Source organism: Tachysurus fulvidraco, chromosome 26 (genome assembly GCF_022655615.1).
Source record: "Tachysurus fulvidraco isolate hzauxx_2018 chromosome 26, HZAU_PFXX_2.0, whole genome shotgun sequence".
Classification (NCBI taxonomy): Eukaryota; Metazoa; Chordata; class Actinopteri; order Siluriformes; family Bagridae; genus Tachysurus; species Tachysurus fulvidraco.
In genome coordinates this window covers 15,862,479-15,887,759 of record NC_062543.1, presented here as the reverse complement: position 1 = coordinate 15,887,759, position 25,281 = coordinate 15,862,479, and the positions used below count along the sequence as shown (strand labels likewise).

At 39.8% G+C, this 25,281-nt stretch overlaps 2 protein-coding genes across 2 annotated transcripts; both read left to right on the top strand.

The window, feature by feature from the left end:
• Nucleotides 1-110: 110 nt before the first annotated feature.
• On the top strand, nucleotides 111-3,875 carry LOC113662877 (histo-blood group ABO system transferase-like). The gene is made up of 7 exons (XM_027178040.2): nucleotides 111-308; nucleotides 1,156-1,191; nucleotides 1,404-1,430; nucleotides 1,513-1,557; nucleotides 2,439-2,471; nucleotides 2,682-2,816; nucleotides 2,956-3,875. The coding sequence occupies exons 1-7, from the start codon at nucleotides 250-252 to the stop codon at nucleotides 3,644-3,646; spliced, it is 1,026 nt and encodes a 341-aa protein (XP_027033841.1). The 5' UTR covers nucleotides 111-249; the 3' UTR covers nucleotides 3,647-3,875.
• A 2,523-nt stretch (nucleotides 3,876-6,398) lies between these two features.
• On the top strand, nucleotides 6,399-16,422 carry LOC113662880 (histo-blood group ABO system transferase-like). The gene is made up of 7 exons (XM_047808970.1): nucleotides 6,399-6,514; nucleotides 7,281-7,316; nucleotides 7,443-7,469; nucleotides 7,552-7,596; nucleotides 15,627-15,659; nucleotides 15,814-15,948; nucleotides 16,088-16,422. The coding sequence occupies exons 1-7, from the start codon at nucleotides 6,456-6,458 to the stop codon at nucleotides 16,326-16,328; spliced, it is 576 nt and encodes a 191-aa protein (XP_047664926.1). The 5' UTR covers nucleotides 6,399-6,455; the 3' UTR covers nucleotides 16,329-16,422.
• Nucleotides 16,423-25,281: the final 8,859 nt, after the last annotated feature.

Here is a 25,281-nt window from a genome sequence, read left to right as displayed (position 1 = left end):
ACAAACTCTCGCACCACTCTATTTACGTTCGAGCCTCACTCACTCACCTCACTCACTCACTCACTCACTCACACACACTCACACACACACCCACACACTCATACACACACACACACACACACACACACACACACACACACACACACACACACACACACACACACACACACACACACACACACAAACACACACACAGATCAAAATACAGACTGAGATATCTTGAGGAGAACTCACTCGAAGAACATTACAATGCACACAAGACAGAATTTATTTCTGTTATTTTCTTTTATCATCGCTTTACTCCTTGGGTATGTCATTATTTATGTATGTATGTATGTATGTATGTATTTATTATTATTATTATTATTATTATTATTATTATTATTATTATTATTATTATTATTATTTATTTGTTTGTTTGTTTTTCATGAACAGATTTAAATCTAAATATAGTGCAAACAGACAAACATTTTGTTTTTTAATTAAACAAGTGCAAGTTGAAGTATTTAGAACGAAGTAGATCTTCGCCGATGGTTTGAAGTCAGTCAACAGCTAAGAGGTTCTGATACTGTATCTAGAGGAAGTTCTTTTCTCCACTTAGGAACCAGAACAGAGAAGAATTTTGATATTTTGATGCGTAACTACATTAAACCCTGAGAACCAAAATGACACACCAGTTTTTTTTAAATGTTTATACCTGTAGAATACATGCTGACTTTCTTATAAGTGTCACACAGAAACTCTCCATTTGCTTGATGAGCGACAGGGTCAATGGGAAGCAAATACAGAAAACATTTAAATACAGAAGTTTGCATGAGGGTTTTTTGTATTTGCAGTGACAGCAGACTCATCTGGGCAAAAAGTTTTGGGTCAAATCTCCAGAAAACTTCTGAGAACTTTTGGAAATGTTTACAGCTATGTTGGTGTTTTTAAAGACAGTTTAGTAACAAACAGGTATTTCGTCATAATCTCACGCTAAACTCTAGTTAATTTGCTAGTGATTTTATTTCAGCTTTTATTTTCCCATATTTTTGGATCGTTGCCGAATAAATTATATTTTTGCTGTATAAATAGTCACATGCACAACTAGACAAATATTTTGGTTCAAAATGTGTGTGTGTGTGTGTGTGTGTGTGTGTGTGTGTTACTCTTCAGGGTCAGTTACTTCAGCTACACTTCCTCCTGGTTTAGGTAAGCTTGGCTGTTATAATCTGCCCCTACTCTGACCCCCTAGCTGTAAATGAGTGTGTGTAATTTGCCCTGCGAGGGTCAGGTACAGTATTCTCACCTCACCCAGTGATCCTGGGGATGACACCTGGATGAAAGCACTTGCTGAAGATGAGCAAATTAATATTCTAGTAAATGTTTGATAACCACAGATGATGTGTGTTTTGTGTTTTCAGTGATGCGTTGGAGTGCAGACCGACTGTGTGAGTACACACACAATTGTGTTACTATTAATCATTTATCTGTACTGTATATGCAATTAATATTTACCTGTTGTTCCTGTAGTGACGAAAAACATCATGTTCAGATGGACTTACTCTTTCCTACAGGGTGAGGACACACACACACACACACACACACACACACACACACACACACACACACACACACACACACACACACACACACACACACACACCCCTCACGCTTTCTCAGTCGTACAGAACGTATTCTTTTCTTTTATTCAACCACAACGTTTGCTTTTATGTTAAAGTTTTATGTCTGCCAAACAAGTCAGCTCCTGATCCTGCTTGATAGATAACTACCTTAATTAGTAAGTAATTAATAATACAAACAAAACAGTTTCAGTAACAGAGAAACTGTTCTGTCCTGAAGACTTTCCAAATTTGTCAGAAAATATGAATCGGCAAATAATTTCCAGGGATACAGTAACCACCGTTGTGTGCGTGTATGGCGTGTATTAAGAACTTTGCTCGCTGAAATTTATGGTCTTATAAAATGCCATCTTGACTGGTAGCACCTTCTCACCCCGGACAACACTAACCATCGGGGGTTATAAAACAGGATTATAGAACATAACCAAACAGTTCACCAGGGATGGTGTTACACCACCACATTTACCCATATCAATAAACAAGACACTCTTCTGGGAACTCCATTGTGCAGAGCAGTGCCATGGTCCTGGAGTGACCTGTCTCGCAGTGGTGACCCAGAGACTGAAAAACACTTTAATAATAATAATAATAATAATAATAATAATAATAATAATAATAATAATAACTGAACTACTACAAGAACTAATTATATAACTAAATACTAACACAAATAACATCTGACATCTTGCTAATTTGCCTATCAATGCTTCATCTTTTCTTTAGTAAATGAATGAAATGAAATTGGTTTTCAAAAAATAAATGATTATATATTATATATTCAATACCTTTATTTTGTGCTGTTTTTCTTTTGATTAGAACGGGATACAAACAGCCCAGTGTCAGTAGTAGGTAAGTAAATGTGTGCGTGTAAAGCAAAAGAGAGAGAGAGAGAAAGAGAGAGAGAAAGAGAGAGAGAGAGAGAACTTGAGTGAGCAAGTGAGGCAGGTTTTAGTTTTATTTGACACCTATCTGTACCTTGCCAGACAAAAGCTTAAGTTTGTGTGTGTGTGTGTGTGTGTGTGTGTGTGTGTCTGTGTGTGTGTGTGTGTGTGTGGTCAGTCGGCCAGATGTTGCCACAACATCCCCGTGGTTAGCTCCGATTGTTTGGGAGGATACATTTGACCTGACAGTGATTGACGCCATCTACAAACAACAGAATATCACCGTGGCAACCACCGTCTTCGCTCTGGGCAAGTAAGTCATGCCAAGTACAAGGCATTGTGGGTCCCACGCTGTGAGTGTTGACTGAGGTTGAATCTGTCGCAAGCTGGAGAAATGTAATGTCAAATCCCTTTTACAGTAGTTTATATATAAACTGTATCATGTCCTGCAGGTATGTGCGTTTCCTGAAGGACCTCCTAGAGTCTGCGGAGCAGCACTTCATGGTGGGCTACCGAGTGCATTATTACATCTTTACAGATCTCCCGGATGAAGTTCCCGCGGTAACACTGGGTGAGGGGCGTCAGCTGAAAGTGATAAAAACAGCAAGCATGAACCGCTGGCAGGAAATCTCGCTACGCAGGATGGAGAGGATTGAGAATCTCATCCAATACGAACTCATCAACAAGACAGACTACATTTTCAGCCTCGACGTAGACTCCAAATTCTATGCTCACTGGGGGGCGGAGTCTCTGGGTGACCTTGTCGGCGTGCTGCATGCCTGGTTTTTTGGAAGTTCTCGGGAACGGTTCACGTACGAGCGGCGTCCCGAATCTCAGGCTTACATCCCTTTAGACGAAGGAGACTACTACTACGGTGGGGCCGTGATCGGAGGACGCCCCGAAAAAGTGCTCAAACTGGTGAAGACGTGCCGCATGCAGCTGGATGTAGACCGAGCCAATAAGATCGAAGCGGTTTGGCAGGAAGAGTCTCACCTGAACAAGTACTTCCTGTACAACAAACCCACCAAGTTGCTCTCACCTGAATACCTGTGGGATGACAAAAAAGGGAAACCCAGTTTCATGAAAGTGGTGCGTTTCTCACAGGTGGTCAAGAACTACGCTGAGATTCGACCCAACCCTTAACGCACAACGTGCCTCAGCAGGACAGTACAGGTTTTCACCAAATAAACATAAGAGTTTTTCTTGCTGTCACTCACCTTTCTTGTTGATGTGATTCCTGGATGTGACACCAAATCTTTCAATAGCATGTTACTGCATTAACACACTTGAACTTAAAGGTTTCTGTATATCTGGGGGGGACAACGACAATGATTTGCTGATTGCCTTGATACAATAAAACTAGAAATTCTAATTCAGTGTCTTCAAGCGTGAGATTTCTTGAAACGTACACAATGAATGCCGTTACATTTCATAAGCCTGAAATACTTGATGATTTGTTGATGAAAAGGTGACAGAACCTGACCGAAATCTGTAAAAACATTCAGCAAAAATGTTCAATATAAACAACGTGAGCTTAGGATGAAGCCATTGAGCTGTGAGATTCTGCATTATCTAGTGCACTAACCTGCTATTCACACTACAGCTTTTGTTTGTGATGATCTAATATACATCATGTTCACATGTCTATTTTTCAGAACCAGATCTAATAAGGAAATTTACAGGATCTGTGACGGTTTGTGTGTCATTTATGAAATCAATGAACTGCTACCGAGTAAACGAAATTTTATTTCTGCAGGCAAACAAAAATATTTTGAACAGTTTGAACTAACCTTAAGTAAAAAGACGCTGGGTCGAAGGTTACTTTAAAAAAAAATGTTCAATGTCTAATTGAGTCCTCTTCGGCTCTCAAGTTTCGAAGACAGGCAAGCGTGACATCAAAATTTTAACTTGCCGGCTGCAGCAAACCAAAAATGAGTCTGCTTCTGTGTCGGATTTCACAAGTCAGCAGTTATGGCGCATATTTTGAGCGACAAAAAAATTAAGCACGGTTTATTTTAATGTTACAAGAGCATCATAATCTTAGAATTTAGAATTACTTTTTTTTAAACTAACTAACTAACTAAAATAAAATAAATTTAAATAAAAATTTTATTTTCCAAATCTACAGGGAGCCACAGCAGAGGGATGAAAGAGCCACTTGCGGCTCCAGAGCCGTGGTTTGCCGACCCCTGACCTAGAACAAGCTGGAGGGACTTTGTCTCTCGGCTGGCCTGGGAATGCCTCGGTATTCCCCCGGAAGAGCTGGAGGAAGTGACTGGGAAGAGGGAAGTCTGGGTGGCTGTGCTTAGACTGCTGGCCCCGTGACCCGGCCACGGATAAGCAGTAGAAGATGGATGGATGGATGGATGGGTAATAATAATAATAATAATAATAATAATAATAACTTAACTACTACAAGAACTAATTATATAACTAAATACTAACACAAATAACATCTGACATCTTGCATATTTGCCTATCAATGCTTCATCTTTTCATTAGTACATAATGAATGAAATGAAATTGGTTTTCAAAAAATAAATGATTATAAATTATGTATTGAATACTTTAATTTTTTTTTTTGCTCTTTTTCTTTTTATTAGAATGGCATGCAAACAGCCTAGTGTCAGTAGTAGGTGAGTAAATGTGTGTGCAGGTAAAGCGAAAGAGAGAGAGAGAGAGAGAGAGAGAGAGAGAGAGAGAGAGAGAATGAGCATGCAAGGCAGGTTTTAGTTTTATTTGCCACCTATCTGTACCTTGCCTGTATCTGTAGCAAGCTGGAGAAATGTAATGTCAAATTCCTTTTACAGAAAATGTAAATGATGAAATGTGAATGAACAAAAACACAATAAAGAAAATATTAAAATGAATTCTAACTTTGTGTTTATGGATTCATAAAAATGTGGAGAAGCTGCTTTCCTTAAAAATCCATATTCTTACTGTATATCCACCATCAAAAAGGATTGTTCTCATGGAAACAGTTCACATCTCTCTCTCTCTCTCAATCCCATCCTTGATGTTGACCTAACTTCAGTACATTTCCATTTCCATTAACACACGCCTCTATTGCTGCATTTTTTTAAAGGTCATTGTCTTAAAGTACAACATATTTAAAAAAATAACAAATACAATTAATTATTTAATGCTACATAAATTATTATTCTCATTAATGTCAAAAAAAGTCAATATCCGAAAGATTTTGGATGTGTTAATTTTGCTCTTGTAACTGATTTAGAAGATGGAAAGATTCAAAACAATGACATAATTGATGAATTTTAAAATAGAAAAGTTATTTGAACAGAAAAAAATAGCCACTAACTGTATATATGACTGGACAACATGCGGCCATTCACTCCCATGTTTTGGGGTAAAATGGGCGTGGCCACACTGGCTCCGCCTCTCGCATGCCCATGTCAGTGAGTGCAATTTAAGATAAAACACTGGCTAATTCACAGTGTATAGACAGATATATTAATCAACATGTAATGTGGCAAAAAGCTTCCAGAGCTTTGAGTCCTGACTGACTGAGACACCGTTTCCCAGCTAGCTGACGATGTCCATCATTTCAATCAAACAAACTTCTGCAAGGGTAAACAAAACGCTGTTCTCCAGGATGCTCATTTAGCTCTGACGCCTGAGAAGTACTGAGGGAGTTACCATGAAATGCAAAAGGAACAGAAAACCACCTGAAAATAGGCAGAGCTGAAGACAATACTACAGCCAATCACAAGAGAGCTTTACATTTCAGTTCACTTCTCCTGTCTCTCTCTCGTTCTCTTTCTCACACCCAAACAAACTCTCACACCCCTCTATTACTGCGTTTACATTCGAGCCCCTTTCACTCACTCACTCAACTCACACACACTCAAACACACAGACACACAGACACACACACACACAGATCAAAATACAGACTGAGATCTTGAGGAGAACTCACTCGAAGAACATTACAATGCACACAAAGCAGAATTTATTTCTGTTGTTTACTTTTATCATCGCTTTACTCCTTGGGTATGTCATTATTTATTTATTTATTTATTTATTTATTTATTTATTTATTTATTTATTTATTTATTTATTTATTTTCCATGAACAGATTTAAATCTAAATATAGTGCAAACAGGCAAACATTTTGGTTTTTAAATTAAAGGTGCAAGTTGAAGTATTTAGGACAAAGTAGATCTTCAGTGAGTCAGCAGCTCAGCAGTTCTGACATTTAGAGGAAGTTCATTTCTCCACTTAGGAGCCAGAACAGAGAAGAATTTTGATGCGTAACTACATTAAACCCTGAGAACCAAAATGACACACCAGTTTTTTTAAATGTTTATACCTGTAGAATACATGCTGACTTCCTTATAAGTGTCACACAGAAGCTCTCCATGTGCTTGATGAGCGACAGGGTCAATGGGAAGCAAATACAGAAAACATTTAAATACAGAAGTTTGCATGAGGGTTTTTTGTATTTGCAGTGACAGCAGACTCATCTGGGCACAAAGATTTGGGTCAAATCTCCAGAAAACTTCTGAGAACTTTTGGAAATGTTTACAGCTACGTTGGTGTTTTTAAAGACAGTTTAGTAACAAACAGGGATTTCGTCGTAATCTCACGCTAAACTCTAGTTAATTTGCTAGTGATTTTATTTCAGCTTTTATTTTCCCATATTTTTTGGATCGTTGCCGAATAAATTATATTTTTGCTGTATAAATAATCACATGCACAACTAGACAAATATTTTGGTTCAAAATGTGTGTGTGTGTGTGTGCGTGTTACTCTTCAGGGTCAGTTACTTCAGCTACACTTCCTCCTGGTTTAGGTAAGCTTGGCTGCTATAATCTGCCCCTACTCTGACACCTGGATGAAAGCACTTGCTGAAGATGAGCAAATTAATGTTCTAGTAAATGTTTGATAACCACAGATGATGTGTGTTTTGTGTTTTCAGTGACGCGTTGGAGTGCAGACCGACTGTGTGAGTACACACACAATTGTGTTACTGTTAATCATTTATCTGTACTGTATATGCAGTTAATCTTTACCTGTTGTTCCTGTAGTGACGAAAAACATCATGTTCAGATGGACTTACTCTTTCCTACAGGGTGAGGACACACACACACACACACACACACACACACACACACACACACACACACACACACACACACACACACACACACACACACACACCTCACACTTTCTCAGCCGTACAGAACGTATTCTTTTCTTTTATTCAACCACAACGATTGCTTTTATGTTAAAGTTTTATGTCTGCCAAACAAGTCAGCTCCTGATCCTGCTTGATGGATCACCACCTTAATTAGTAAGTAATTAATAATACAAACAAAACAGTTTCAGTAACAGAGAAACTGTTCTGTCCTGAAGACTTTCCAAATTTGTCAGAAAATATGAATCGGCAAATAATTTCCAGGGATACAGTAACTACCGTTGTGTGCATGTACGGACATTAAGAACTTTGCTCGCTGAAATTTATGGTCTTATAAAATGCCATCTTGACTGGTAGCACCTTATCACCCCGGACAACACTAACCATCGGGGGTTATAAAACAGGATTATAGAACATAACCAAACAGTTCACCAGGGATGGTGTTACACCACCACATTTACCCATATCAATAAACAAGACACTCTTCTGGGAACTCCATTGTGCAGAGCAGTGCCATGGTCCTGGAGTGACCTGTCTCTCAGTGGTGACCCAGAGACTGAAAAACACTTTATTTTATTATTATTATTAATACTACTACTACTACTACTACTACTACTACTACTACTAATATTAATAATCATAATAATAATAATAATAATAATAATAACTAGATTTGTAAAGTTCGTCGCGACAAACTTTGATGTTGGCTTTGATGATGCAAGTATTCACAACGGATGGCACTTTTTGGAGGCAAGTGGACATAAGGGTTAGTGTTGCTTTTGGAGGCAAGTGGGCAGAAAGCTAGGTTGCCAAAACATTTGGAGGTAAGCGGAGACAAGCATGTGACATCATCCAAATACTCCTGAGGAAGTTCCCCTCATTGTTCTGAGTGTTTTGATATGTCACATGTCCATGTTGTAAAAAGTTTTTTGATTTTGCATATTTTGGGGCACCAGTCGGTACACCAATTTAAAACTTTGTTCAGAGTCTCACCCTAAAGGAGCTGGCCGAGTTTGGTGTAGATAGTTCTAAAGCTTGCTGAGTAGTGTTAATTTCGTCAGAGGAGACGAGATGTTGTTCGTCAACAACCTTTTTTTTTCTTGACTAAGACGAGACGATGACAAGACTGCACCGCTGTCCAAAAACGCTGACTACTCACTGATACTTTTGTGATTCGCGGAGTTTTGACAAGTTTTATAGCCTTGATATTGTTTCAAAAGTGGTGACAGAAAAAACTCTTTACCTCCAACCTGAAACCTCTTCCCCGGTCACAATCACATCATAATCAAAATTAATAATTAGGATTAAAAGCAAATGTATATGTAAGGGAATAAGATGGATATCTATCTATCTATCTATCTATCTATCTATCTATCTATCTATCTATCTATCTATCTATCTATATATATATATATATATACACCTACAGTTTTGATCTTAGGCTTTTCATTAATGAGCATTAATGTGTTATTTAAAAAAAAGACTACAATTTTTTGACTAAAACTAGACTAAAATTAAAAGACTTTTAGTCGACTAAAACTTGACTAAGATAAATTGAGTTTTCTTTTGACTAAAACTAACTAAAATGACGAGACTTTTGGTCGACTAAAACTTGACTAACATAAAACATATGTGAATGACTAAATATGACAAACATTTGGCACAAGACTAAGACTAAATTAAAAATAGGTGACGAAATTAACACTAGTGTGAATGTACGTGTATATGTACGTGTGTATATGTGTGTGAATGTACGTGTATATGTACGTGTGTATATGTGTGTGAATGTACGTGTATATGTATGTGTGTGTGAATGTACGTGTATAGGTATATATGTGTGTGTGAATGTACGTGTAAATGTATGTGTGTATATGTATGTGTGAGTGAATGTACGTGTATAGGTATATATGTGTGTGTGAATGTACGTGTAAATGTATGTGTGTGAATGTATGTGCATACATGGGCGTAAATATCCCCCCCAAAAAATTATTTAAACATATCGCACTCTCTATTATGAAAAATATATGTAGGTATACCTAAATAATTGTGTAAGTACCCGCAAAAAGTGCGTTTAGAAACAGTTGAGTCCCCCCTCCCTCCCAGTGGTTTGACCCACTGCCTCCTGCCCCAGTACATCTCACCTACTCTGTACACACGAGTCGGGTGTGTGGCTGCGGCTCAGTTAATGTTAAACTCCATTAAGTCGGGGATTTTATTCACTTTAAATAAAACGATTCTCTTTAATGTAGTTGATGCAGATTCATTCATAAATTAGTTGCGGCAAAAATGCTGATTACGGATGTAATTTTCCATGAATCTGCTATACTAGCGATTAAAATATGACTTCTCTAGTAAACGTTATCTTGTTTACTTGCTTGTTACACAGTGCACTGTAACTAACACGCCGAAGCCGTTTCCCATGCATTGTTTTATTTGGGACGACTTGGCATAATGTTAACTTAATTAGCATATTGTTTAGTTGTGCAATTCCTTGTTTTTATTGTTGTGATTATTTTTTTTATGATAGTTTTACTTTCTTTATGTAAAGCACTTTTACAATTGTGTATGAAATGTGCTACAGTATACATACACTTGCCTTGCAGTGTCATATACTTTTACGGAAGCGTATTGCATTCACTTGAGGAAAAAAAATCTACTCTGTTTTTCTGAATTAACGACTTAATTATCTCAAAATTATGAGATAATTTTTCATGAATAAATACATTTAAACCGGTTTTATTTTACTTTGGGTTTGAGACATTGGGAGATACTGCTGTCTTTAAGTAATAGAAATTTTATTGTTATTAGTGCATCAACTTTGCGCAGACACCTAAAGACTTTGCGCCTTTTCGTCTGAACAGGCGCAAAGTCTTGAGGTGTCTGCGCAAAGTTGACGCACTAATAACTACCATTTCTATCTCCCAATGTCTCAAACCCAAAGTAAAATAAAACCGGTTTAAATTTATTTATTCATAATAAATCCTGCCTCTATTTTAGGTGGATTGTAAACATGGAAGTAAACATGTCCCGCATTTCAAGTTTAAGGGATCTTGTTAATTCAGAATCACAGAGCAAAATAATCTTTTTCATGAAGATTATTCTCATAATTCTGAGATAATTAACTCATTAATTCATAAAAACAGAGTGAAAAAAATGTTTTTCAAACAAAATGTATCTCATAAAAGTCGTTAATTCAGAAAAAGAGCAAAAAATTTTTATTCATGAAAAAATCTCATAATTCTGAGATAATTAAGTCGCTAATTCAGAAAAACAGAGCAAAAAAAATTTATTCATGAAAAAATATCTCATAATTCTGAGATAATTAAGTCGTTAATTCAGAAAAACAGAGTAGATTTTTTTTCCTCAAGTGAATGCAATACGCTTCCGTATAGACTAGATAAAATGACGGAGAAAAGGAAAATTTGAACCCGAGAAAAACTTTAATGACGCGTCTCCTCATGCGTGTATATGTATGTGTGTGAATGTTCGTGTATATGTATGTGTGTGTGTGTGTGTGAATGTACGTGTATATGTATGTGTGTGTGAATGTACGTGTATATGTATGTGTGTGAATGTTCGTGTATATGTATGTGTGTGAATGTTCGTGTATATGTATGTGTGTGAATGTACGTGTATATGTATGTGTGTGTGTGTGTGAATGTACGTGTATATGTATGTGTGTGTGTGTGTGAATGTACGTGTATATGTATGTGTGTGTGTGAATGTACGTGTATATGTATGTGTGTGTGTGTGTGAATGTACGTGTATATGTATGTGTGTGAATGTACGTGTATATGTGTATGTGTGTTAGTGTTAAATTCGTCAAACGAGACGAAATATGTTCAACAACCTTTTTTTTCCCCATGACTAAGACGAGACGATGACAAGACTGCACCGCTGTCCAAAAACACTGACTAAGACTAAATTAACATGCATTATTGTTGACGAAAAAAGACGAAACGAAAATGTTTTGTATAAAATAAAATGTTGAGTTGTGCTATACCACTGTTGCAGCCAGCGTTGCATTCGGATGCAAATGGATGATAAAGACAAGTTACCTTTAGCCTTTCTAGGCAAATTTATTTTTTCTCACTGTCTGTACATCAGTCTCACGGTCAGACAGTTAAACAACATAAAGAGACAACCGTAACTCCCTTAGGACAAACCAATTAACGCAAACGCGTCTACTTAATTAACTTATAGTGCCCCCTTGTGACCTACTTATTTACATAACAAAGAATTGCACAGAATTATAGTAACATACAACTGAGGACATATTTTAACATATTTAAAAAAAACCCCATTTGTACTCAGGTTGTTTTATAAAAACAAAAATAAAACATAGAATGAATGTGGACCCTTGTCATACACATATCAATCTCCAAAAAGAGCACCTGCAAACCTATCCAGTTTTAACTTATTTACAGGTTTGGTCATTACATCTGCAATCATGTTATCAGTGGAACAGTTATCCTTCCCTCATTTACAATAGACCTGATCAAGTGATACTTTATGTCTATGTGTTTACATCTCCGTCTGTTTACAGGGTTTTTGGCAAGAGCAATTGTTCCCTGATTGTCCTCATGTACTACAGTTTGTGTGTACTTGTAGTTATCTGTACCTCCCAGTAACTGCAGGAGTAGATTTTCCTGGGCTGCATTCTGTAGCACCACTCTTACACTTGTTAAGTCCGCAGTGGGTGAAAAAGTCTCCCCATAGTCTATTCCCATTCTCTGGTTGTAACCCTTGGCCACAAACCGTGCTTTGTATTAGTCTTTTCCATCTGCATCAGTCTTGATAGAGTAGACCCATCTACCCCCCACTGTTTCCTTGCCTATTGGCAGTGTTGTCGGTGTAAACGTTTTGTTCTCGTTTAGAGACTGTATTTCTTCATACATGGCTTTTATCCATTCGTTTGAGTTAGTTGACCTCATTGCTCCTTCAAAAGTCTGTGGAATGCTACACACCGCTCTGCAGCAATAATCTACTGTGATATTAACTCCATCATTATTACTGTATTCAGTTACAAAGTCATCTAAGTAACTCTGTGTTTCTCTCTCTCTAGTCGGATACCTCCTACTCTACGAGTTCACCATCTGACACATTCTGTTGTGTTTGATTGTGGTCACTAGATTTTGTTGCTTCACCTTGCTTGACTATCACTATGTGTATTTCCACTCTGTACACTTGGCTCTGGAGCATTTTCTGTACTCCTACTCTGTGTAGTCTCATCAGTCATCGCCTTAGATCTGGTACACCTGTCTGTGTCTGTTTTTCTCCAACCGTTTTACTCACAAATTTCACTAGTCTGTGCTTTTGTACTTTGTTTACATCTGGGTGATACACCAAGTACCCTGGGCTGTTCTTGTCGTAACCTACAAAACGACCCCAGTCACACCTGGAATAAAATTTTCCTTTGTCCTGTTTGTACTGTACGTATGAGATACAGATCGAAACTTTTGCATTTTTGACACATTAGGCTTCTTGCCTTTTATCGACTCATAAGGAGTCCGTCCCGTACGCTTGTTCAAACACCTGTTACGTACCATTGCTGCTGTTTGTACTGCATAGTGCCTTAGTTGTTTTGGTAATGCACTTTCAACTATCATCCACCTACCCATCTCAAAAAGAGTACGCCAACCCCTCTCTGCAGTCCCGTTCTGATGTGTGGAATACGGAGCTGATGTTTCATGTCTGATTTTGTTTTTCCTCAATAATGTTTGGAAATCGTTGCATGTAAACTCTGTTCTGTTGTCGGATCTTATGCACCTCACCTTCCCATAAGGGGATACATCCGCCAGGAATTTTTCAGTAGCCTGTACGGTGTCACGTTTCCTTTTTAGGAAATATATGAACACTGCGCTCGAGTAGTCGAGTAGCGCTCGAGCACTGCGCATATTTGTAACCATCTATCAACTCTGTGGCTACTGGGCCTGCAAGGTCTGTATGTACCATCTGTAATGGAGCCTTTGCTCTGGTGTCCGTATCTCTATTTTTGGTTTGGACAAACTTTCCCTGAATACACACCTCACACTCTTGTTCTGGTCTGTTTGTTTTACCTTTGATCTGCATACCTTCAACATCCTGTAGCTTAATAACATCATCATCATAGTTACAATGTCCTAAAATCTCGTGTCATGTCATGGCATGCATTATGCAAATAATACAACTTGCCGTATATGTGCATGTTAAATCTGGTACCGTTTCTGGTTATCAGGGTGTCTTTATCTTCTTTAAAAACAACTGTAGCCCCACTCGCGGTCGCTGCCTTCACTGAAAAGATGCTTTGGGGGTATGACGGTACAAACAAAGCGTCTTTAAGCACCGCCTTGCGTTGCTGTCCTCTGCTGTCGATGAGAGAAACCTCAGCATTTCCCCTCCTCTGAGCGACTCCGTTGCATCGAGTGCCGTCTGCCAGCTCGACACTGCGTGTCTCTGGCCTCAATGTGCTGTCGAAACTCTTAAACATAGTTATGTCTGTGATGATATGAGACATAGCCCCCGTGTCCACCATTAGGCCTTTTTCCTGAATGCTGCATGTCGGTTGCCGCTGGACACCAGTCTCACTGTCTCTCATCTTCGACATCATCTGAAGCTTTACTTGCACCATCCTTTTTGTCTTTAATGTCCTTATGCCTACACGTTGTGTCTTTGTGTATGTCTCTTTTGCAGATACTACAACATAATTTCTGTCAACATCCTCTGGCTCGATGAGCTTTTTGAAGCACACTATCTCGGCATCGTCTTTGCTCCAGTCACGTGCGCTCGTCTTTGCAGGTCGCCGTCCAGCTTTTTCTTGAGTCTTCATCACACTGTTGCTCGACTCAGTTGCTTTTATCATTTCTGTTTCTTCAAAATTACGTAGTTTAGTCTTGAACTCAGCAAACGTGATTTTATCATCTGTATGTCCAACGTGTATTGCAAATGGCTTAAAACTCTCCGGTAATCCCTTTAAGACCATAGCCACTAGCAGTCCATCTCCTAACGTTTCACTGGCGTTACACAGTGCTATGATAGCGATCTCTGCTCTGATGATATAGTCCATTACACTTTCATCGTTTGCTTTTTGTAGCGATGTCAACATAGTCTACAAGCTGATTATGCAGGGCTTTCCCTTCCCTGCGTAATACCCTCTCAGTATTTCCAGACATTTTCTTCCATTGTTGGGCGCATCTCTCATAACTAACGAGAGACATTTGTCATCTAACAATAAAATCAATTCAGCATATGCGTCAGCATTTTTCTTTGCATGCGCTGCTATCTCAGCTTCCGACTGCGGTTCATTTAACACCGTGTCTTTTAATCCTGATAAATGAAAATGTCCCAACATTTTGGTTTCCCAAAGTTCATACTTTGTCTCATCTCCATCAAACATCAGTCGAGGCAAACTGTGCATCCTCCGTTGTTCTGCCATGTTAGCATGCTGTCCGTTGTGACTTTCTAAACAGTGGAAAACAACAAACTAAAACTTGACTAACAAAAAAAGATATGTGAATGACTAAATATGACTAAAACTAACAAGGACATTTGGCACAAGACTAAGACTAAATTAAAAATAGGTGAAGAAATTAACACTATTGCTGAGTTATAAACCTTCAAAGTTTATAATGGGAGTCTAGGGGAAAAAAGGCCATTTTGACACCCGGTACCGGAAGTACCGGAACTTGGATCGCTTAGAAAAGTAATAGCAACAAACAGGGTCTACAACATATCCGAATTTGGTGCAGGTGGCTCAAAAGCCCTAGGAGGAGTTACTATTTATAATTTTTTGTCTAAGCTTAAATAAGAAAACATAATTATATAACTAAATACTAACACAAATAACATCTGACATCTTGCCAATTTGCCTATCAATGCTCCATCTTTTCATTAGTAAATGAATGAAATGAATTTGGATTTCAAAAAAATAAATGATTATATATTATATATTCAATACCTTTTTTTTTCTGTTTTTCTTTTGAATAGAACAGCATGCAAACAGCCCATTGTCAGTAGTAGGTAAGTAAATGTGTCCATGTAAAGCAAAAGAGAGAGAGAGAGAGAGAGAGAGAGAGAGAACTTGAGTGAGCAAGCGAGGCAGGTACCTTGCCAGACAAAAGCTTAAGTTTGTGTGTTTGCGTGTGTGTGTGTGTGTGTGTGTGTGTGTGGTCAGTCGGCCAGATGTTGCCACAACATCCCCGTGGTTAGCTCCGATTGTTTGGGAGGATACATTTGACCTGACAGTGATTGACGCCATCTACAAACAACAGAATATCACCGTGGCAACCACCGTCTTCGCTCTGGGCAAGTAAGTCATGCCAAGTACAAGGCACTGTGGGTCCCACGCTGTGAGGGTTGACTGAGGTTGAATCTGTAGCAAGCTGGAGAAATGTAATGTTAAATCCTTTTTACAGTAGTTTATATATAAACTGTATCATGTCCTGCAGGTATGTGCGTTTCCTGAAGGACCTCCTAGAGTCTGCGGAGCAGCACTTCATGGTGGGCTACCGAGTGCATTATTACATCTTTACAGATCTCCCGGATGAGGTTCCCGCGGTAACACTGGGTGAGGGGCGTCAGCTGAAAGTGATAAAAACAGCAAGCATGAACCGCTGGCAGGAAATCTCGCTACGCAGGATGGAGAGGATTGAGAATCTCAAGCGGTTTGGCAGGAAGAGTCTCACCTGAACAAGTACTTCCTGTACAACAAACCCACCAAGTTGCTCTCACCTGAATACCTGTGGGATGACCAAAAATGGAAACCCGGCTTCATGAAAGTGGTGCGTTTCTCACAGGTGGTCAAGAACTACGCTGAGATTCGACCCAACCCTTAACGCACAACGTGCCTCAGCAGGACAGTACAGGTTTTCACCAAATAAACATAAGAGTTTTTCTTGCTTTCACTCACCTTTCTTGTTGATGTGAATCCTGGATGTGATACCAAATCTGTCAATAGCATGTTACTGCATGATGTTCAGCAAACATTCCTGCAAGGTTTCTTTAGAATTGTTTTCATTCATTCTTGAGTGTAAGATACATTCTCAGATTTTTGCAGATATCTAGAATATAACCTTACACTTACTCTTTCTCCTGTGATGTTGCTTTCATCCAAGAATTATTGGAACAAGAAATGAATATTGAGTGACTGAAAATAACATAAAATGTGGCCAAAGGTTTTGTGAATTTTTGTTCTGCTTATGAAACTGATCTTGAAGAAACTTTATAGCTGGCTATCTCACGCTGGCTATCTCACGCTGGCTATCTCACACTGATTTAAATGTTCATGGACTTAAAATTCTTTCTTTTAATCTTCATTTGATGGTTCATATTTAATATTTGAACTCTTTATTGAATTTGTATTGAATCACTGCTATATACGCTGACAAGGTCACTAAGCCTCATGCATTAATACTTTTGAACTTAAAGGTTTCTGTACATCTTTGAGGGGTAAGAATGTTTTGCTGGTTGCCTTGATACAATAAAACTAGAAATTCTAATTCAATGTCTTCAAGCGTGAGATGTCTTGAAACATACACAATGAATGCCATTACTTTTCATAAGCCTGAAATATTTGATGATTTGTTAATGAAAAGGTGACAGAACCTGACCGGAACCTGTGATGACATTCAGCAAAAATATATATTACGTGAGCTTAGGATGAAGCCCTTGAGCTGTGAGATGCTGCATTATCATTATTCACACTACAGCTTTTGTTTGTGATGATCTAACATGCGTCATGTTCACTTGTCCATTTATCAGAACCAGATCTAGTAGGGAAATTTACAGGATTTGTGACGGTTTGTGTGCTCAAACAGGTTCCGTTTTTTTTGTTGTTGTTGTTTTTTATTTCAGACAATGGCTCATTGCACAAAAACACAAAAGTGCGCTGCATGTCACTGGATACTTTTGAGAAAACAAAAACTGCTGCGAAAAAGAAAAAAGTAAAAAATGGGCTTAAAGATGGGCTAGGGTTCTTTTCAACACACAAAACTGCTGTAGATAATCTCACTTCAAGTTAACGTACCCAAAATATGTCCATCTGCAAGCTTATAAAAAATCAGAAGAAAAAGTGAAATTATGTAGAATATTACTTTAGACTTGACATGTCTAAAACCCTGCAGTGGATAGTGAGGACAGTGCAGAAGATCATTGGAGTCTCTCTTCCCTCTATCGTGGACACTTACACCACATGCTGTTTACAATCCATCAAATACAAGTTTACATGCTGTTTTGCACACTTTTCTGCTGTTTTGCACAAACTGTCCAACATTTCACCCGTTTTTTCCACATATTGTACAATATCTCAACCATTTTGCACATACTATACAATATTTCAGTCATTTGCTGTTTTTTATTTTAAGCGGTAGAAAATGAGTGAGTGAGTGAGAGAGAGAGAGAGAGAGAGAGAGAGAGCTATTTTCAACACCTGAACCATAAGCCCTAAGCAACTAATCTAAATGTGACCGAGTAAGAAAAATTATTTGATTCAAAATAACATGATTTCTCAAGTTATAAAAACAACAAAAACAGCCATCTAATATCTCTTCTGTTCTGCTTATTTCACAGATACACCAGTGCGGATATCTCCACTCTCTGGAACATGCAGCATTTCATTATAATGCACATATTATGTTTTACTAACAATGGAGATTGTTTAATTCCACTGATTTAAAGTGACCGGACACGTCAACAACGTCATAACTAGCTAACATTAGCGAGTCCGACAGTAACGTGTTAAATACAGGGCTGTCAAGTGTCATGCATTGAGAGTGACTGCATTGAGAGGTCTTTTTCACGCTCTCCCGCTACACATCGTAATTCTCACACAGAAAAACTTTTTGAAAATTCATTATTTTCCATAATGTAATGATAAAAATTTAACTTTCATATATTTTAGATTCATTGCACACCAACTGAAATATTTCAGGTCTTTTATTGTTTTAATACTGATGATTTTGGCATACAGCTCATGAAAACCCAAAATTCCTATCTCAAAAAATTTGCATATTTCATCCGACCAATAAAAGAAAAGTGTTTTTAATACAAAAAAAGTCAACCTTCAAACAATTATGTTCAGTTATGCACTCAATACTTGGTCGGGAATGCTTTTGCAGAAATGACTGCTACAATGCGGCGCGGCATGGAGGCAATCAGCCTGTGGCACTGCTGAGGTGTTATGGAGGCCCAGGATGCTTCGATAGCGGCCTTAAGCTCATCCAGAGTTTTGGGTCTTGCGTCTCTCAACTTTCTCTTCACAATATCCCACAGATTCTCTATGGGGTTCAGGTCAGGAGAGCTGGCAGGCCAATTGAGCACAGTAATACCATGGGTCAGTAAACCATTTACCAGTGGTTTTGGCACTGTGAGCAGGTGCCAGGTCGTGCTGAAAAATGAAATCTTCATCTCCATAAAGCTTTTCAGCAGATGGAAGCATGAAGTGCTCCAAAATCTCCTGATAGCCAGCTGCATTGACCCTGCCCTTGATAAAACACAGTGGACCAACACCAGCAGCTGACATGGCACCCCAGACCATCACTGACTGTGGGTACTTGACACTGGACTTCAGGCATTTTGGCATGTCCTTCTCCCCAGTCTTCCTCCAGACTCTGACACCTTGATTTCCAAATGACATGCAAAATTTGCTTTCATCCGTAAAAAGTACTTTGGACCACTGAGCAACAGTCCAGTGCTGCTTCTCTGTAGCCCAGGTCAGGCGCTTCTGCCGCTGTTTCTGGTTCAAAAGTGGCTTGACCTGGGGACTGCGGCACCTGTAGCCCATTTCCTGCAAACGCCTGTGCACGGTGGCTTTGGATGTTTCTACACCAGACTTAGTCCGCTGCTTCCGCAGGTCCCCCAAGGTCTGGAATCGGTCCTTCTACACAATCTTCCTCAGGGTCCGGTCACCTCTTCTCGTTGTGCAGCGTTTTTTGCCACACTTTTCCCTTCCCACAGACTTCCCACTGAGGCGCCTTGATACAGCACTCTGGGAACAGCCTATTTGTTCAGAAATTTCTTTGTGTCTTACCCTCTCGCTTGAGGGTGTCAATGATGGCCTTCTGGACAGCATTCAGGTCGGCAGTCTTACCCATGATTGCGGTTTTGAGTAATGAACCAGGCTGGGAGTTTTTAAAAGCCTCAGGAATCTTTTGCAGGTGTTTAGAGTTAATTAGTTGATTCAGATGATTAGGTTAATAGCTTGTTTGGAGAACCTTTTCATGATATGCTAATTTTTTGAGATAGGAATTTTGGGTTTTCATGAGCTGTATGCCAAAATCATCAGTATTAAAACAATAAAAGACTTGAAATATTTCAGTTGGTGTGCAATGAATCTAAAATATATGAAAGTTACATTTTTATCATTTCATTATGGAAAATAATGAACTTTTATCACAATATGCTAATTTTTTGCGAAGGACCTGTATTTAATATGTCCGCACCGCTGTCTCTATGGAACCAGGCAGTAATCAAAGTGCGGGCATTCACTAATTTCAGGGGTTTCTTTACCACGACACCCGATGCTTATCAGCCAATCAAAAAAAAAAGGCTGTACAATAGCCAATCAGAAAATAGCACTATAGTATATGGGTAAGATTTAACACAACAACCAATAAAAAAAAAAACCCATTCATTAGAGAGGATATTTTCGATGGTCAGTTTGAAAAAAAAAAAACTCAACATGAAACAGCTTGTCTCTGGACAGGACATTGTACTCAATCATAAACCTAAAAATGGCTGGGCTTGTGCTGAACTGTTTTAAATAAGATCAACATTACAAATCATAAAGGAGACCAAAAATGCAACAAACACTTACAATAAACAACACCAGTCATAATCTCTCTCTCTCTCATTTTCATTTACATTTACAGCATTTGGCAGACGCCCTTATCCAGAGCGACGTACATAAGCACTTAAATCTCTAACATTGAATACATTAATGCTGCTCACTAGGTTACATACTTAAGATACCATGAGTTTAAAACATTTGTTCAAAGTTACAATGAAAAAGTGTCAAAGGTTTTTTTTTTTTAAATGCAAAAGATAAGGAAAGAAGTGCTAGTTGAAGTGTTTCCTGAATAAGTAGGTCTTCAACCGCCGCTTGAAAATAGCCAGTGACTCAGCTGTCCGAACCTCTAGGGGAAGTTCATTCCACCACCTTGGTGCCAGAACAGAGAAGAGTCTTGTAGTATACTTGCCTCTTACCCTGAGAGATGGTGGAACCAGTCGAGCAGTGCTGGTAGATCGGAGGTTGCGGGGTGCAGTGCGAGGAATGATGAGGGCTTTGAGGTAAGAGGGAGCTGGTCCATTTTTGGCTTTGTAGGCCAGCATCAGTGTTTTGAATTGGATGCGTGCAGCTACCGGAAGCCAGTGGAGGGATCGCAGCAGCGGGGTGGTATGCGAGAACTTTGGCAGGTTGAAAACAAGCCGGCCAGCTGCATTTTGGATCATTTGCAGAGGACGGATTGCGTTCATAGGTAGACCTGCCAGCAGTGCATTGCAGTAATCCAGTCTAGAAATGACAAGAGACTGAACAAGTACCTGGGCAGTCTGTGTGGACAAAAATGGGTGAATCCTTCTAATGTTGTAGAGAAGAAACCGACATGAGCGAGTCACATTAGCAACATGAGAGGAAAAGGACAGTTGATTGTCCATGGTTACCCCAAGGTTCCGAGCTGTGGCTGAAGGGGAGATCAGATCGTTGTGCAAAGATATAGCAAGATCATGACCTGGGGATGAATCACCTGGGATGAACAGCAGTTCAGTTTTGCTTGGATTTAGCTTTAACTGATGAGCAGTCATCCATGATGAAATTTCTACCAGACATGCTGAGATCCAGTCAGAAGCTGTGGCATATGAGGGTGTTAAAGAGAAGATAAGTCATCATCAGCATAGCAGTGGTAAGAGAACCCATGTGAGGAAATAACTTCCCCAAGAGAGTGAGTATACAGGGAGAAAAGAAGAGGACCAAGTACTGAGCCCTGTGGGACGTCAGTGGAGAGTCTGCGTGGAGCAGATGTCACTCCCCTCCATGTTACCTGATATGAGCGTCCTTCCAGGTAGGAGGCAAACCATTCCCAAGCTGATCCGCAAATCCCAAGACTCTTGAGGGTGGATAAGAGAGTCTTGTGGTTGACCGTATGAAACGCTGCTGAAAGGTCAAGGAGGATAAGGACGGATGACAGTTTGGCTGATCTAGCAGTATGTAGCTTCTCAGAGACATCCAAAAGGGCTGTCTCTGTAGAGCGAGCTGCTTTAAAGCCAGACTGGTTGGGATCTTGGAGGTTGTTCTGTGAGAGATAGACAGACAGTTGATTATAGACAATGCGTTCAGGAATTTTTGAAAGAAATGTGAGAAGTGATACCGGTCTGTAGTTACTGATGTCTGATGGATCCAGAGCAGGTTTCTTTAGGATGGGAATAACCCTTGCTCTCTTGAAAGTAGTTGGTACCTGACCAGATGCTATGGATCTATTGACAATAGTGGAAATGAAGGGCAAAATGTCTTGCGAGATGGTCTGGAGCATAGTGGTAGGGAGTGGATCCAATGGGCAGGTGGTAGGATTGCAGGACTGGATGAGTTGTAAAATCTCTTCTGTTGCCACAGTTGAGAAATGTGACAACGAAGGTGTAGGGGAATGCATTCTCTGAGATGTAAGTGCAGTCGGGGCTGAAGTGAAAGTCCGGCAGATTTCCTCAATCTTCTCCTGGTAGAAAGAAGCAAAGTCTTCTGCAGTCGAGGACAATGAAGGAGGTGGAGTCGGGGGGTTGAGCAGAGAAGAGATGATGATGTGGAATTTCCGAGGGTTATGTGAGGAAGCTTCAAGCTTTTCCTTGTAGAAGGAAGTCTTGGCAGAAGTCACATCTGAGGAGAACTTGACAAGAAGTGTTCTGTAAAAATCAAGATCTGCATCAAGTTGTGATTTCTTCCACTTTCTCTCTGATGATCTTAGCTCTCTTCGATTGTTGCACAGCAGATCTGGAAGCCAAGCAGCAGAACAAGAAGTTTTCTTGGGTTTGGTGGACAGAGGGAAGAGAAAGTCCATAGTTGAGGAAAGAGAAGAGAGGAAAGTATATGTGGCAGAGTCCAAGGGTAGTGAGAAAAAAGACTCAGTATCAGGAAGGGAAGAAAGAGTGCCAGAAGCTACAGATGAAGGGGAGACAGTCTAGAAATGACAAGAGACTGAACAAGTACCTGAGCAGTCTGTGTGGACAAAAATGGCCGAATCCTTCTAATGTTGTAGAGAAGAAACCGGTCTGTAGTTACTGAACCTTTTTCTCTGAGAAAATCAGTAATATCAGAATGGCAAACAATACGGCCTCATATTGTAATGTGGTCAGTCAGACCTCACAACAACAACCTCAAAAATTTGTCATTTTCTCAGAATTTGACATAATTCATATAAAAACCCTGGAAGAAACAGTACAACATCTTAAAGCATCAACTTGCAGCCTTGACACCCTCCCCACATCCTTTCTCAAAAAGGTACTTAACTGCTTAGAAACTGACCTCTTAAAAATAGTAAATCATAAAGATAATAAATGATATTCGCTTAAACTCTGATTCGGGTAAAATATCAGTGCTGGTGCTACTAGATCTTAGTGCTGCCTTTGACATGGTAGATCACACCATACTCTTACATAGACTGGAAAACTGGGTAGGGCTTTCTGGGATGGTCCTCAAATGGTTTAAATCATACCTAAAAGGGAGAGGTTACTATGTGAACATAGGTAACCATAAATCTGAGTGGACATCCATGACATGTGGAGTCCCACAGGGCTCAATTCTTGCACCGCTTCTCTTTAATTTGTATATGCTCCCAATTGGTCAAATAATGAAAAAGAACCAAATTTCTTACCATAGCTATGCAGATGACACCCAGATATACTTAGCCCTGTCCCCTAATGACTACAGCCCCACTGACTCTCTATGTAAGTGCATTGATGAAATTAACAGTTGGATGCGTCAAAACTTCCTCCAGTTAAACAAAGACAAAACCGAAGTCATTGTATTCGGAAATAAAGATGAAACTCTCAAGGTTAACACACACCTTGACTCTAGGGGTCTAAAGACACAAAATAAAGTCAGAAATCTTGGTGTAATTTTAGAGTCTGACCTTAATTTCAGTAGTCTTGTGAAAGCGATAAGCAAATCAGCTTACTACCATCTCAGAAATATAGCCAGAATTAATGTTTTAATGACCGATGTTTTGTCTCAAGACAGGACTTAGAGAAACTTGTTCATGCTTTCATCACCAGCAGGGTGGATTATTGTAATGGGCTCCTTACTGGGATCCCCAAAAAGACCACTAGACAGCTGCAGCTCATACAGAACGCTGCTGCCAGAATTCTGACCAGAACCAAAACATCTGAGCACATCACTCCAGTCCTCAGGTCCTTACACTGGCTTCCAGTTACATTTAGAATAGATTTTAAAGTATTGTTACTGGTTTATAAATCACTTCATGGCTTAGGACCGAAATACATTACAGATATGCTAATTGAATATAAACCAAGCAGACTGTTTATTACAATCACACCCCCAGTGTCACCCATATGAGGATGGGTTCCCCCTTGAGTCCGGTTCCTCTCAAGGTTTCTTCCTTTACCAACTTAAGGGAGTTTTTCCTTGCCACTGCTGCCTGAGTCACCTCAGACTTGCTCATAGGGGAATAAATACATACACACTGTGAACTATATACAACTAATAATAATCTAGAATTTTTATTCTGTTAATTCTTATTTCTTTTATTATTCGTTAATTCCTTTATCATTAATCATGTTTACCTTCTGCTCTGTGTTTATGTTCTGTAAAGCTGCGTTGAGACAATGTCTATTGTAAAAAGCGCTATACATCCATCCATCCATCCATCCATTTTCTACCGCTTATCCGGGGCCGGGTCGCGGGGGCAGCAGTCTAAGCAGGGATGACCAGACTTCCCTCTCCCCAGACACTTCCTCCAGCTCTTCCGGGGGAATACCGAGGCGTTCCCAGGCCAGCCGAGAGACGTAGTCCCTCCAGCGTGTCCTAGGTCTTCCCCGGGGCCTCCTCCCAGTTGGACATGCCCGGAAACACCTCCCCAGGGAGGCGTCCAGGAGGCATCCGAAACAGATGCCCGAGCCACCTCAGCTGACCCCTCTCAATGTGGAGGAGCAGCGGCTCTACTCTGAGCTCCTCCCGAGTGACTGAGCTCCTCACCCTATCTCTAAGGGTGCGCCCAGCCACTCTGCGGAGGAAACTCATTTCGGCCGCCTGTATCCGGGATCTTGTCCTTTCGGTCATGACCCAAAGCTCATGGCCATAGGTGAGGGTAGGAACGTAGATCGACTGGTAAATAGAGAGCTTCGCCTTGCGGCTCAGCTCTTTCTTCACCACAACAGATCGGTATATCGACCGCATCACTGCGGAAGATACACCGATCCGCCTGTCGATCTCCCGCTCCATCCTTCCCTCACTCGTGAACAGGACCCCAAGATACTTAAACTCCTCCACTTGGGGCAGGAACTCTCCACCAACCTGAAGAGGGCAATCAGATTCCGTGTCCGGACATTGGGTCGCCAAGGCTCCCGCCTTCGACTGCCACCCAATCCACATTGCACCAGCCCCTTACGGTTTCTCCTGCAGGTGGTGGGCCCACAGGAGATC

Excerpts from the sequence above, each read along its gene's own strand:
- LOC113662877 (XM_027178040.2), top strand. The coding sequence starts at position 250 with ATGCACACAAGACAGAATTTATTTCTGTTATTTTCTTTTATCATCGCT. Across the intron at positions 1,558-2,438 it reads GACTTACTCTTTCCTACAGG|AACGGGATACAAACAGCCCA; the intron begins GTGAGGACACAC and ends TCTTTTGATTAG. Across the intron at positions 2,472-2,681 it reads CAGCCCAGTGTCAGTAGTAG|TCGGCCAGATGTTGCCACAA; the intron begins GTAAGTAAATGT and ends GTGTGTGGTCAG.
- LOC113662880 (XM_047808970.1), top strand. The coding sequence starts at position 6,456 with ATGCACACAAAGCAGAATTTATTTCTGTTGTTTACTTTTATCATCGCT. Across the intron at positions 15,660-15,813 it reads CAGCCCATTGTCAGTAGTAG|TCGGCCAGATGTTGCCACAA; the intron begins GTAAGTAAATGT and ends GTGTGTGGTCAG. Across the intron at positions 15,949-16,087 it reads ACCGTCTTCGCTCTGGGCAA|GTATGTGCGTTTCCTGAAGG; the intron begins GTAAGTCATGCC and ends CATGTCCTGCAG.